This window comes from Jaculus jaculus, chromosome 5 (genome assembly GCF_020740685.1).
Source record: "Jaculus jaculus isolate mJacJac1 chromosome 5, mJacJac1.mat.Y.cur, whole genome shotgun sequence".
Lineage (NCBI taxonomy): Eukaryota > Metazoa > Chordata > Mammalia > Rodentia > Dipodidae > Jaculus > Jaculus jaculus.
This window is the reverse complement of record NC_059106.1, coordinates 114,035,269-114,051,160: the sequence shown is the minus strand read 5'-3', so window position 1 is coordinate 114,051,160 and position 15,892 is coordinate 114,035,269. Positions and strand designations below refer to the sequence as shown.

General features: G+C 39.8%; 1 protein-coding gene across 12 annotated transcripts in view; it reads right to left on the bottom strand.

Moving 5' to 3' along the window:
• The window catches only part of Pum2 (pumilio RNA binding family member 2), a 117,432-nt gene that overhangs the window by 3,580 nt on the left and 97,960 nt on the right, over positions 1-15,892 (bottom strand). For 8 of the 12 annotated variants that reach the window (XM_045148839.1, XM_045148837.1, XM_045148846.1 and 5 more), the window contains 5 exons: positions 13,205-13,339; positions 6,864-7,001; positions 4,112-4,237; positions 1,832-1,953; positions 1,372-1,564 (listed from right to left, as the gene is read on the bottom strand). In XM_045148839.1, coding sequence (XP_045004774.1) covers positions 1,372-1,564; positions 1,832-1,953; positions 4,112-4,237; positions 6,864-7,001; positions 13,205-13,339 — 714 coding nt within the window. The remainder of the gene's footprint in view (positions 1-1,371; positions 1,565-1,831; positions 1,954-4,111; positions 4,238-6,863; positions 7,002-13,204; positions 13,340-15,892) is intronic. The other 4 variants (XM_045148841.1, XM_045148847.1, XM_045148848.1 and 1 more) reach the window with 1 other exon arrangement.

Here is a 15,892-nt window from a genome sequence, read left to right as displayed (position 1 = left end):
AATGCCAGATGCACAAAGTAGCAAATTCATCTGGCATTCACTGGCAGCAGTTAGAGGCCCTGGTGTGTCCATATTCTCTCCCTCTCTCCTTGCAAACAGATGAAATATTAAAAAAAAAAAAAAATCAGCAACAGCCATGCATGATGGTGTATACTTTTAATCCCAGCACACGGGAAGCAGAGGTAGGACTGCTGTGAGTTTGAGGCCACCTGGAGACTACATAGTGGATTCCAGATCAGCCTGGGCTAGAGCAAGACCCTACATTGAAAAACAAAACAAAATTAGAAACAACTAGAATGCAACACATATAATGTTTGCTCGACAGATACTCTACTCTGGATGTTCAAAATAAATTGAAATCCTTTTAATATATTTTTAAAAGCTGAATTTAAAAAGCAGAAAATTTAGTACATCAACTTGAAGGACAAATTAAAAAACTGAACATTGATTAATAACTTACTGTGCTCTGCTACAACACTTTTATGGCATCAAGGGCTCTCAAAGTTATTTTCTCCCAGTACAAGGAAAGACCCAAAGAGGTGACAGACTGCCCTCAGTGAGTAAAATATTAATTCTTGCAGTTTTGGCTTTTTAATTTATTTTTATTTATTTAATTTATTTGACAGAGGGAGAGGGAGAGAGAATGGGTACGCCAGGGCCTTTAGCCATTGTAAACAAACTACACATGCAAGCACCACCTTGTACATCTGCCATATGTGGGTCCTGGTGAATTGAGCCTGGGCCTTTTGGCCTTGTGGGCAAGTGCCTTGGCTGCTAAGCCATCCCTCCAGCCCAGTTTTATTATTTTGAGACAATTTTGCTACCTGTTTCCATAGGCTTCAAACTTGAAATTCTCTCACTTTAGCCTCTTGATTAGGGATTATAGCTGGGTGCCACTGTGGCTAGCTTTAGTGTTATTTTTTGTTGTTGTTGTTTTAAGTATAAAGTTTCCTATAGCAATTAATGATTTCTTAAAGAATCATTAAACTAAAGAAAAACAACTAGAAAGTAATATGAAGAATACTATACAACCTGAAAAAAATAAAACACAAAATCTTCTCTAGAGGAAATCTACTAATATTTAGAAGATCAATGATCAAATCCATATATGATGGCAAGTCAAATATATCCAAAAAACATGAAGGAAGAATAATATCAAGTGTTGATAAATGAAAGAGAAATGAACGGCTTCACTGAAGAGATTTACCCTAAGATCTACTAAAGGGCCAACATCTCTTGAATGTTATCCACAGGTTTCTAACTGTTTTCTCCAGCTACAACAATGTGGAGAAATTAGCACATAAGAGTTAAATGTGTAGTCAAAAGTCCCACACATGTTATTATTTATTTCCGTGCTAAGAACTCTGTTACCTTGTGCATGATTATCTTTCTCTGCGCAGGCTCAGCCATATCAATCATCTTCTGAACCACATAGTTGGCATACTGGTCCTTCATCATGGTGTATAAGGCACTGTGAGGACCATCATTCTGACAGCAAACCTCATCAATGAGTAAAGCTCTCTCAGCACGGGAGGCATGAGAAACACACTTTTCTACTACATTGCTAAAAATTAAAACACATACATAAACTGTCATTTTTTTCTTTACAACAAAATGTCCTTGAGTTTTAAAAGAATTTGCTCCAATGAAATAGAAAACAGGAATAAGGTTCTCTTGTCTTGCAATTATTTTTAAAACAGAAACTGTCATCAAACCACACCTCACACTTTGTCATTCATAAATTTAATTATGACACTATTAAAATATTCTCATGTATTATATAGAAAGAGGTGAAAGAAATGACTTCTACAAGTAGGAAATAAAGCAATACCTGGCAAATTTGTGTTGACTCAGGGCTAAGACCTTTCCTCTGATTTCAGAAACAATTTTACTCTTGTCTTCAGGCCGGCCATGTTCCAATACATGCTGAATAACATAATTGCCATATTGATCCTGCAGACAGACATTTCAAAATTACTTTAAATCAGAGAGTAATTCCTTAAGAATAATCATTCTTAGCCAGGCATGGTGGTACACACCTTTTATCCCAGCACTTGGGAGGTAGAGGTAGGAGGATTAGGGTGAGTTTGAGGACACCCTGAGACTACATAGGGAATTCCAGGTCAGCCTGGGCTAGAGCAAGACCCTACCTTGAAGAAAAAAAAAAATTGAGGCAAGCCCAGAAGCCTGCCCCCCCCCCTTTAAATGCAAGTGGGAGGGGGAGAAGGGAGAATTGGCACACTAGGGCCTCTAGTCACTGTAATCAATGAACACCCAATGCATGTGCCACCTTGTGGGCATATATCACCTTGTGTGTCTGGCTTATGTGGGACCGAGAAACTAGAAAATGGGTGCTTAGGTTTTACAGGCAAGTGCCTTAACCGTTAAACTATCTCTCCAGCCCAAGAATGATCTTTTTCTTTAAAGATGTGTTATTTGTTTAAAAATCCAGTAATAGAACCCAGAGAACACAGTGAGCTTTTTATTTATTTGAGAGAGAGGAAAGAATAGATGCTCCAGGGCCTTCAGTTGCAGCAAACAAACTCCAGACACAAGTGCCACTTTGTGCATGTGGCTTATGGGGATCCTGGGGAACAGAACCTGGGTCCTTTGGCTTTGCAGGCAAACGCCTTAACCAGTAAGCCATCTCTCCAGCCCAATAAGCTTTTGTTGTTGTTTTTCAAGGCAAGGTTTCCCTTTAGCCCAAGACTCACCTGTAACTCATGCTGTAGTTCCAGGCTGGCCTCAAACTGAGTATTTCTCCTTCCTTTACCTCCATAATACTAAGATTCAAGGCATGTATCATCACACTCAGCTACAATAAGCTTTTTCTTGACTGTTTCTATCATTTAACAATAAATGACTTCTTAAAAACAACTCAGGTGCCCCCAAAACATCACAGGCTATTGCTGAGGCCCTTGGTTTCCCACCAGGAAGACCCTGTTGCTGAAGACTCCACATACTTGGGCTGCAAGGCCACTAAGAAATCATGCTGGAACTGAGTTGATAACCTCCTCCATGTAGACCAGCTGACAGAAAGCTGGAAGAAGCCAATCTGCATGCAGTTCGATGGGAGAGAGAAATCACCAGTGAAGATATTCAACAGTGGACACTGCAACCCTTATATTTGGCCGGCTAGGCCAAATAAGACAACGGGTGCAATAGTGGCACATTTGTCATGGTGGAAACCAACTGCTCTCTAATTGGACTGGAGGCCTGCTCCATGGGAGGGAATACAACCCTGATACTAAAAACCTAAAACAGGGGTAGTCATGAGCCATAAGGGTGTAACGTCTGCTGCTGTCTGGCTAAATGTATACACTATGCTCATCAAACTGCCCAGTAAGCACTTCTCTTAATGGTCATCCTTATATATTAATGCTACTCTCACTTTTGGTAGTGAGCCATCTCTTTTCAGATGGCAGTGGCCTTGGGATGACTCAGAAGGCACCATGCCAGATGCACAAAGTGGCACATGCACCTGAAGTTCATTTTCAGTGGCTGGAGGCCCTGGTGTGCCCATTCTCTCTATTTGCCTTTTTCTCTCAAAGAAGTGACCAGAGTGCTCAGCACTGCAATATCTCAATCACACCTTCCAAGGCTTAGGGTCCATTGCAGAAAAGGTGGTGGAAAGAATGTAAGAGCCAAAGGAAGGGTAGTAAGTACTTCCAACGTACTCCTCAAGACACAAAATGGCCTGGATATCCATGACCTCACAGTGCCTGACACTACCTACATAAGACCATCATAATAGGAGGAAAAGATCATGACATCAAAATAAAAGAGACTGACTGAGAGGAGGAGGGGCTATGATGGAGAATGGAGTTTCAAAGGGGGAAAGTGGGGGGGAGGGAGGGCATTACCATGGGATATTATTTATAATTATGGCAGTTGTTAATAAAAAAATTAAAAAGATAAAATAATAAAAAATATATCAGGGCTGAGGAGAAGACTCTGCTTGATTAAATGCACTAAGTTGCAAAGCCTGTAGGTCTAAGCTCAATTCCCCAACACCCACAAAGCATGATGTACAAAACCAAAATTTTGAATAAGTTTTTTTTTTTGATCTAAATAATTAAAAAAAAAACAGTTCAAATTAGGGAACTCATACCTGTACCAATTGCTCTGTATGTTGGTGAAGTTCCTCTAAGATAGGTAAGGTCTGTTCTGCAGTGCAGTGCTCTAGGATACGCTGAATTACTCTGCAGCCATAAGGATGGGTTGAAAGCACAAATACCTTAAAACAAATAGAAGAATCAAAAGGTGCATTTTCTGTTATTTTTTTTTAAATAGTGCAATGACACTGACAGATATTTGATAACACGTGACAGTTAAAAATGGAAGGGAGGGGACCTGGAGAGATGGCTTAACCATTAAGGTGCTTGCCTGCGAAGCCTAAGGATGCAGGTTCAAGTCTCTAGTAGCCAGATAAGCCAGATGCACAAAGTGGCACATGCACCTGGAATTCATTTTCAGTGGCTGGAGGCCCTGGTGTGCCCATTCTCTCTATCTGCCTTTTTCTCTCAAATAAAATAAAATAAATATATGAGTAGGGGATATATTTATCAAAGACTGGGAAGTATAGGGTAGATGACTGAATTAAGCTCACTGGGAAAGTGTTTGCTCAGCATATAGAAGACCTGGAGTTTAATCCCCAAAAATGCAACAAAACATATCCCCCTCAAAGTAACCTAGTTATAAGAATAAGATACTAAGTGAGGTAACCCAGGCCCAGAAAGCCAAGCGCCACATGTTCTCCCTCATATGTGGATCCTAGCTACAGATGATTGGGCTTCTGCGTGAGAAGGAAAATACTTAGTAGCAGAGGCCAGTAAGTTAAAAAGGAGATATAAAGGGAAGAGAAAGGGAGGAGGGTACTTCATAGGTTGGTATTGTATATATGTAAGTACAATGATTGAGATGGGTAGGTAATATGATGGAGAATGGAATGTCAAAAGGGGAAAGTGTGGGGGGGGAGGGTATTACCAAAGGATTTTTTTATAATCATGGAAAATGTTAATAAAAATTAAATTAAAAATAAAAAAAATAAGACATATTATTGGAAATGAACTAGTGATGGTGGAAGTAATACCTTGGCACTGTAATTAGGAACTATTAATTATTGTGCATAAGCTATTAACTGCTAGATATTCTGTCTTTATAGTGCACACATCTAGACAGTCATTATTTTTTGCATGTGCATAATATGAATGGTATGGTGCATCTATGTATGAACGTGTACATGCTGATGTTGTCATACTTGGTGACCCCCTTTCATTACTCATCCAACTGTTTATTCCTTGTGAGGATGGGGTCTTACTGATCCCAGAGTCGGCCCTTTGCTAGCACCAGTGATTCTCCAGTCCCTGTTCCCCACAGGACTAGGATTACAGATGTGCCTGGCCATGCCCAGCTATTATGTGGGTTCTGAAGAGTGGAACTAAGGCAGATGAAGTTTAGGAAGAGCAGTTGGCCACTGAGCCATCTCTCTTGCCCTTGTACATATGGTTTTAAGTCTCCTCTTATCCTTCCAAGAATTTTGGAAGGTTTATAATTATTTAAAATAATATGACCAGGTTTATAATTATTTAAAATAATATAATATAAAATAATGTAATTATTTAATTATTATTTAATTATTTAAAATAATATGACCAGGTTTCTAATTATTTAAAATAATATGACCAGATCCTTCTACATTTTTTCAGCTTCAAAAAAGTGAAGGTATACAATAATTCTGTAAGAGGCACAAATTAATGCATACTTTAAAAACTTTTTAAAATTATTTTTAATTATTTGACAAGAGAAAGGGGTTGGGGGAGGGAGAGAGAATGGGTACGCCATGACCTCCAGCCACTGCAAACGAACTCCAGACATGTGCGCCCCCTTGTGCATCTGGCTAGCATGGGTCCTGGAGAAATGAACTTGGGTCCTTTGGTTTTGCAGGCAAACACCTTAACCACTAAGCCATCCCTCCAGACCCGTTTTGTTTTTTGAGGTAGGGTCTTACTCTAGCCCAGGCTGCAGAGTTGGGATTAAAGGTGTGCAATAGCACACCCAGCTATACTCTTTTTTTAAAAAAATATTTTATTTGTTTATTCATTTCACAGAGAAAGAGGGGGAGAGAGAGAGGCAGATAGAGAGACAGAGAGAGAATGGGCATGCCAGGGTCTCCAGCCACTTCCAACGAACTCCAGACAGATGCGTCCCCTTGTGCATCTGGCTAATGTGGGACCTGGGGGATTGAACCTGGGTCCTTTGGCTTTGCAGGCAGACGTCTTAACCGCTAAGCCATCCCTCCAGCCCTACTCTTACTTTTTAAGGTAGGAACTTGCCTATGTATCCTAGACTAGTCTTAAAGCTATGATACTCCTATCTCAGCCTCTCCAGTGTTGGGTGTGTAGTACCATACCTGTCTTACATTTACAATATTGTGGGCTGTATTTGTATGAAAGTGCTGGATATTACTGCATGATTTAAGAGGGAAAAAAATTGCCAGGCTTGGTACATGCCTTTAATCCCAGCACTTGGGAGGACCATGTGAGTCTGAGGCCAGCCCGAGACGACATAGTGATTTTAGGTCAGACCCTACCTCAAAAGAACAAAAATTAATATTCAAATTATGAAAGTTCTAACAAGGGCTGGAGAGATGGCTTTGCGATTAAGTGCTTGCCTGTGAAGCCTAAGGACCCCAGTTTGAGACTCGATTCCCCAGGACCCACGTTAGCCAAGATGCACAAGGGGGCACATGCATCTGGAATTTGCGGTGGCTGGAGGCCTTGCCCTGTTGCTCTCAAATAAGTAAAAATAAACAAAATTTTAAAAAAAGTTCCAACAAATCAGACACAATCAATCAATCTTACTTGTCCCTTGAAAGCATCAATGATGAACTGCAGCGACTGTGGCTGAACACATTCAATACATTTTTGTACAACATGGTTTCCATTCTGATCTTTCACACATTTCAGTACATGGCCATCTAGCTCCTTTACCATTTCACTCTGCAAAGAAGAACATGTATTTACTTCAATAAACAAGAGTTAAAAATACTGAGATGGGAATAAAGTATACTCAAAAGTATTTCTTGAAATTTGTTTAACACATGAAAAAATTAAAAAACACTTCTCATATATTAACAGAAATAACTGAAGATACAAATTACTGAAACACAGTGTAGGATAATAATTTTAATGATACATGCTGACATATAACCTAATGATGCTGAACTTGCCATATGTAAACTATTATTTTCCCTGGGCACATCTCCTACAAATATTTTTCAGCTGGTTATTTAATATATTTTTTTAGAACTTCATACTTCTGACCTATTTAGCATCTCTACCTTGTCTTTAAGGAATTATTTTTGTCTTTTCTTTTGAGGTAGGGTCTCACTCTAGCCTAGGCTGACCTGAAACTTACTCTGTAGTTCCAGGCTAGCCTAGAACTCAAAGTGATCCTTCTATCCCTGCTTCCTGAGTTCTGGGATTAAAGGTGTACACCACCAAGCCTGGCCTTAAGAAATCAATTTTGGGCTGGAGAGATGGCTTAGCGGTTAAGCGCTTGCCTGTGAAGCCTAAGGACCCCGGTTCGAGGCTAGATTCTCCAGGACCCACGTTAGCCAGATGCACAAGGAGCACACGCATTTGGAGTTTGTTTGCAGTTTCCAGAGGCTCTGGTGTGCCCATTCTCTTTCTATCTGCCTCTTTCTCTCAATCTGTCCATTGCTTTCAAATAAATGGAAATAAAAAGAAATCAATTTTTATGTATGGATGTACATGGAACACAGTAAGAAATGGAACAGTTAGGGCTATGTGAAGGACTCACTGATGGGCATTTTTTTTTGCTGCTTAATGTCTGTATAATACATTTACTGCATAGATTTTTCTGTATCATTATTTCAATAATTTGTGGGTCTTATTACAGTAACAAAAAAGTCATGTGGACAAAGAGGGTACACATATTCAGCCTAAAGCTATTTAAAATACCTTTCACACAAAGGACTCTCACCTACATACTAATATAATTATGGAGGGATCCTGTTAAGTCAACCTACAGCACAAAGGTTTACATCTAAACTAAAACTGATTAAATTACAAAATACAATGAGCTAAGAATCCCCTAAAGAACACATCCCATTATATAGTACCTAGTTTTCACTAAGACTTACGTATCTGCAGTATATCTAAACCTGGCCTCGAACTCACAGTGAACCTCTTATCTCTGCCTCCACAGAGAACCATCACACCTGACTCTTAAAGAGATTTTTTAAAGTTTTTATTTATTTATTTGACACAGAAAGAGGAAGAAAGAGAGAGAAATGGGCATGCCAGAGCTTCCAGCTACTGCAAACGAACTCCAGACGTGTGAGCCCCCTTGTGCATCTGGCTAACTGTGGTCCTGGGGAATCGAACCTGGGTCTTTTGGCTTTGCAGGCAAACACCTTAAGTGCTAAGCCATCCCTCCAGCCCCCTTTAGAGATTTTTTTAATGCTGTTATTAATACACGTGCACGCATGTGCACACACACACACACACCCTTGTCTTTAAAGCTCTACTTTTATAAGTCAATATGGTTCTTTTAAACTTAATTACCATTACAGCTTAGGAAGTAATTATTTCCTTCCCTTGCTTTTATTGTAATTTGTACTTTATACACATCTAAAGTCAGCTTAAGCTCATGTAAGGACAAAATAATCAGTGTTGTTTCATAGTACACATTTCAAAATACGGTGAACCAGCATTTACTTTTTTTCCCTACCATTTATTCTTACTCACTTTGTCAATATTTGTTGTCTACTTCATTTTAAAAATCATTTTAAAAGCTGGGAGTGGTGGTGCACACCTTTAATCCCAGCACTTGGGAGGCAGAGATAGGAGAATCACCACAAGCTCGAGGCCACCCTGAGGCTATATAGCAAATTCCAGGTCAGCCTGAGCTAGAGTGAGACCCTACCTTGAAAAACAAAACAAACAACAACAAAAATTATTTTGAGAGTTGGAGAGATGGTTTAGCGGTTAAACTGCATGCCTGTGAAGCCTAAGGACCCAGGTTTGATTCTCTAGGTCCCATGTAAGCCAGATGCATATTGGTGGTGCATGCGTCTGGAGTTCATTTGCAGTGGCTAGAGGCTCTGGTGCACCCATTCCCTCTCTCTAGTAAACAAATAAATAAAAATAAACCTTTAAAAAAATGTTGACAACATACAAGGAAGTTCAATGAATATACGACTAGAATTGCACTTACATTTTATCAAATTATTTAGACTTTCTATTTAAAATGTGAGGCTCATTCTCATTTATGTATTCTCTTCTCTCAAAGAAGAAAATCTTATTATAAGGATTATTTTTTCTCTAGTTAAGACTTAAAAATTATTTATCTGTTTATTTAATTTATGACAAAGAGGGGCAGATAGAGAGAATGTGCATACCAGGGTCTAGTCACTGCAAAGATCTAGATGCACATGACACTCTGTGCATCTGTCTTTATGTGTGTACTGGGGAATCAAACTTGGCTCCTTAGGCTTTGCAGGTAAGTGCCTTACCTGCGGAGCCATTCTTCCAGTCCATTAGACTTTTAAATTATATATATGGTGATGGTGGCTTAATTCAGGTGTCCCTTATAAACTTAGGTGTTCTGAATGCTGGGTTCCCAGCTGATGGAGATTTAGGAATTAACGCCTCCTGGAGGCAGTGTATTGTTGGGGGTGGGCTTATATAGACAGCTTCTTCTTGCTAGTGTTTGGCACACTCTCCTGGTGTTCACCTGATGTTGGCCAGGAGATGATGTGTACGCTCTGCTCATGCCATCGTTTTCCCTTGCTATCAGTGAGCTTCTCCTTGAGTCTGTAAGTCAAAATAAACTTTTTTATCCCCACAAGCTGCTTTTGGTTGGGTGTTTTCTGCCAGCAATGCAAACCTAACTGCAACATATATATAAGGGAATTATTATTGGTTTAAAATTTTTCTTCTTAAAATAGATATATTAGGGTCTGGAAGATGGCATAGTAGTTAAGGTACTTGGTTGGAAAGCCTAATGGCCCAGGTTTGATTCCGCAGAATCCACGTAAAGCCAGATAACAAAATGGTCCATGCATTCGGAGTTTGTATGCATTAGCAAGAGGACCTGGAATGCTTATATTACACTCTCATTTTCTTTCTTAAATAAGTAAACAATTTTATTTGTTTTTTTAAAAATAGGAAGAACTTTCCTTAATATAGGAACGGGAAAAGACTTCCTGAACAAAACCCTAGTAGCACAGGATCTTAAATAGTCACTCAATCAATGGGATCACATGAAGCTGAAAAGTTTCTTCACAAACATACAATAAGCAGAGCCAAACAGATTTCCCACAGAATGGGAGAAAATATTTGCTGAATATCCAACTGACAGAGGCCTAATTTCTATAATCTACAAAGAACTCAAAAACCTAAACAATAAAAAGTCAACCCACTCACAAAATGGGGCAAAGGGCTGGACAAGCAGTTCTCAGAGGAAGAAATACAAATGGCAAATACACACTTAAGAAAATGTTCATCATCCCTACTCATCAGGAAAATGCAAATGAAAACAACTATGAGATTCTACCTTACCCTAGTAAGGATAGCAAACATTAAAAAAATCAAATGAAATAGGAACCCTCATCCACTGTTGGTGGAAATGTAAGACGGCACAACCACTTTGGAAAGCAATATGGAGACGCCTAAAAAGGTTGACTATAGAGTTACCAACAGACCCAGTTATTCCCTTACTGGGCATTTATCCTAAAAGCTGCAAGCCTCAGTTCAGGGAGATTTGCTCAGCCATGTTTACAGCTGCTCAATTCATAATAGCTAAGAGCTGGAATCAACCCAAATGTCAATCATTAGACAAACGGATAACTAAGATGTGGTATATCCACATAATGGAATTCAATGAAATTTGAAGAAAAATCATTGAACCTGGAACAGATCATTCTCAGTGAACTCATCCAATCACAGAAAGATAAATGCTGCACGGTCTCACTAATCTATGGGTCCTAATGGTCTCACTCATCTACGGCTCCTAACCCGAATCTATCCGAGATGCCTACATAACTAACAAGCATCTCTAGGACCAGACAATAGGGTGGGTGGAGAGGGAGGGATAAGCAAGGGTGGGGGTAGGAGACACAAAAGTGGACCCAAAAGGCAATGGTACCATAAAATTGTACATCCCAAAAGACAGACTAAATGGTTGAACCTTCACTAGGTCCTTAAGGGAGCATCTGAATCACAAGGCCCTGGGGAAGGTATGATGAAGACTGACCTTAATCTTCTTCTATTTCTGTTCCTGTTTCTGTCTTTTATATTATACATCTTTTTCTTCCTTCTCTTCTTAGGCACTGACCTGTAATTCTCAGTACCAGCATGTGGCTATCATCCACAGTGAGCTCTTGATGAGAGAGAGATCTACAAGGTTTCCCAAAAGAAGACAGATTTCTGTCCAAGTACTTGATGACCCAGCAAAGGTTAGTGATAAGACCCTACTGCTGAAGACACCATATGCTGTTGGTACAGAACATGGAGTGACATGGCTCGAAGATGGAAGAGAGTCATCCCCAGTTAGCTCGTCTAGTGCCAGAAGGTGCTACATTAGCGACTGGGGGAAAATGACCAAGCAACTTGTGGTCTAAAATACTCAGCAACAAATAACCTTATGTGACACTCACGCAAGTGCAATAGTGGCACACAGCCATGGTGAGAAAACAACTGCTCTTGATTTGGCTAACTGATCTCCTCAGTGGAATGGATCCCAAAGCTGGAGCTGGGAATCAAGTCAGAGTCATACCCAAAACGAACCCACTCTCTATTACCAAGCTCCCACCAATTGCAGGCTACAAGAGGGCCTACACCTATTAAATTATCTCTAAAAAAACAAACATTACTCCATTTATCTGGCACTAACTTCACTCTCCATTGGAGACTTTGCTTCTCTTTTTCCGATGGATGCAGATTCTAAGGAGAGAACCAGCCCATCACACCTCAACAGGACCCTAGCTGAAACTAACAATAATTGGGGAAATGAGTAAGAGTGTTCTTGGTGAACCTGGTACCAGCACAGGGTGAAGGAGATAGACAAAGAGCACTCAACTCCTATCACACTGGATATCTAGAGTCACAGAGGTTCCCAACACCTCATCACTGAAGCAGAGCTAAAATGAACCCAACATGGCTCAGGGAAATCTGCAGAAGAGGGGGTGGAAAGAATGTAAGAGCCACACAGTAGGTCATGGTACACAAAGACATTGCCTCTTACCCACAACTGATAGCTAACCCCACAATGCATGACCCACATTCTCCAACGAGGAGGATCTCTGTGGAGGGGGAAGGACAGGGAGGAAGCTAATTATGGTACCAACTTGACTGTATATACTGAGTACAAAACTAATAATAATAATAATAAATAAAAAATATTGTTTTATGTATTTATGAGAGAGAGATAAAGAGAGAAAAAAATGGATGAATGGGCATGCAAGAGCCTTCAGTCTCTACAAATGAACTCCAGACATAAGCATCACCTTGTGCATCTGGCTTATGTGGATCCTTGGGAATTGAACCTGGTTGTTTGGTTTTGTAGGTAAGCAATTTAACCACTAAGCTCTCTCTCCAGCCCAACAAATAGATCTTTTTAAAAAAGAGAGAGAAAGAAATATAACCCGGGCATAGTGGTGAACACCTTTAGTCCCAGCATTCAGTAGACAGAAGTAGGAGGACCATTAAGAGTTCCAGGCCAGCCTGAGACTACACAGTGAATTCCAGGTCAGCTGGAGCTAGAGAACCTAACCTCAAAAAAAGTATTAGATACAACCCAAATAAACAGTAGAAATAGTAAAATGTAAAATTATAGATCATTTGGACCTGCTTGCCACAAAGTATGCACTCTTCCATGGAAAGCTGCATAAGGGAACAGATGACTTGATCAAAACTTTGTTACATATTTTTTTAATTAGTAATATGCTATTTTAGAAATGTACCAAGAGACTTCAGTCTATTTGTAAAAATCTGTAAATCATTTTTCTTTAAGATTCTTGCCAGATTAAAAAAAATAAAATGCCTGGGCTACAGCGAGACCCTAACTCAAAAACAAAAAGATTATTTTGAAACACATGCCTATTACATTTTAAGAAATTCTTTAAAAACTACTTAAAAATTCAATAAAGTATTACAGAACTTTTTTCTTAACTTACAATTACCTGCTGGTCAGACGAAATAGACTCCAATGCTTTCTGAATAACACGGCAACCATACATCTGCAAGGCTAATGGCAGAACATGACCACGAATACGAGTAGCCAGGGCCAACTTTTGATCCAAACTTCCAAACTGACAAAAGAAAGTAACATTAATTTAAAAAACAATGACCATAGTATTTTAGTAAACCTGAATAAAACAACATGTACAGTACTTGGTAACTATAAAAGGAACAATTACTTTTTCGGAGCTATTAAACATCACATATATCATCTAAAATTTCCTTGTTGTTCTATTAAGTATGTGTGTACACAAGTGGCGTATGCATACTGTATGCACTAACGTGGAGGTAGAGGAGGATGCTGGCTATCCTTCTCCGTCATTCTATCTTATTTCCTTGAGCAGTGTCTTACTGCACCTGGAGCTCTGCTTTTCAGTTAGATTAACTGACTAGCAAATAGCCGTGATTTTCCTGTGCCTGACCCCAGCAACTGTGGGATTATAGACATATATGATGCTAAAAATTGACTTAGGTCATCTTGTTTATGTAGGAAAGGCTCTTATCCACTGAGTCATCAAGCACCTAAATTTTGCTTATATTTCATTTTTGTGGTACTACGAACTGTAAAGCCTGGTGCATGCTGAATAAGTATGTACCAATGAAATGCATCCCTATTCCTTTGAGTGTTGTTTTGAGTTACTCAAGGCTGGCATCAAATTTATAATCCTCCTGCCACAGTGTCCTAAATAGCTGAGATTATAGGTATGTACTACTACACCTGATTCTTAGCCACCTTTTGTTTTATTAAAGTAACCATCTTCTGGCTGGAGAGATGGTTCAGTGGTTAAGGCACTTGCCTACAAAGCCTAAGGAGCCAGGTTCAATTGATTCCCCAGATGTAAGAGTGGAGCAAGTGTCTTGAGCTTATTTGCAGTGGCTGGAGGAGCGGGCATGCCCATTCCTATCTGCTTCTCTCTCTCTCTTTCTCTCTCTCTCAAGTAAATAAATAAATAATAAGGCCAGTTGTGGTGGCACATGTCTTTAATTCCAGCACTCAGGAGGCAGAGGAAGGATTGCCTTGAGTTCAAGGCATCCTGAGACTACATAGAGAATTCCAGGTCAGCCTGAGCTAGAGTGAGACCCTGCCTTGAAAAACAAAACAAAATAATAATAATAATAAATACAATTTTTTTAAAGTAACCATCTTCGTTCCTAATATCACCTCCAATGTGTATGTGTGTGCAGCATGCATAGAGATATGGTATCTGTCTATTGTTCTCATCTGATTTATTGAGACAGGGGCTCTCACTTAAGCCCAGTTCTCAATGCTTCAGCTAATCTAGCTGACCACTTTGCTCTGAGAATTCCCATCTCTGTATCCTAAGCACTGAGAATACAGTGTGCACCACCATGCCCAGCCTTTATGTGGTTGCTGGGGGTACAAGCTGAAGTCCTCATGCTTACACACACACACACTTACCCAACTGAGTTATTTCCCCAGCCCCCAATCCCATCTTTGATATATGAACTATTGGGCCATACATACAGGCTTAACTCTTTTTTTAAAATTAATTAATTAATTTATTTATTTATTTGAGAGCGACAGACACAGAGAGAAAGACACATAGAGGGAGAGAGAGAGAATGGGCGCGCCAGGGCTTCCAGCCTCTGCAAACGAACTCCAGACGTGTGCGCCCCCTTGTGCATCTGGCTAACGTGGGACCTGGGGAACCGAGCCTCGAACCGGGGTCCTTAGGCTTCACAGGCAAGCACTTAACCGCTAAGCCATCTCTCCAGCCCCAGGCTTAACTCTTAAGCATATAATTCTGAAGTTATAATGTGATACAACTGTGGAGAAAATCTGTTAGCAAGACCACAATGACAGTTTCAGTATAAAATAAAAATTACTTACTAAATGAAACATTCCTGTATATCTAAATCTAAAATGACCAAAATAGTATTAATTAATAGATTTGTCTAAGACTTATTCCCAATGCCTTGCATTACAATTATCAACCAGAGTTAATTGCAATCTTTAGTAGATTGAGGGCTGGAGGGATGGCTTAAGGGTTAAGGTGTTTGCCTGCAAAGCCAAAGGACCCAGGTTCAATTCCCCAGGACCCATGTTAGCCAGATGCACAAGGGGGCATCTGGAGTTCGTTTGCAGTGGCTGGAGGCCCTGGCATGCCCATTCTCTCTCTCTCTTTTTCTGTCAAATAAATAAAAATATTTTTAAAAGATTGAGAAGATATTCTCTCTATATATATATGTGTATACGCACACACTCTCTCTCAAAAATATGGCACTGTTATCTTTTCTGTTGTAACAGGTCTTGCTATGTAACCCAGGCTGTCCTTGAACTTATGATCTTCCCATTTTTAGCCTCCTGTGTACTGGTGTTCCAAGATTACAGGAATATACTACCATGCATGCCTGGCCATATATGATTTTTTTCCTTTATTTTATCTTTTTGAATGGGTGCATGAGGACTTACAGATACTGCAAATAAACCCCAGATACATGCGCCACCTTGCGCATCTGGCTTATGTGGGTACCAAGGAATCTAACTTGGGTCCTAAGGCTTCACAGGCAAGTGTCTTAACTGCTAAGCCATCTCTCCAGCTCTTTATGTATGTTTTTTTGAGGTAGGGTCTTGCTGTCCCAGGCTGACCTGGAGTTCACTA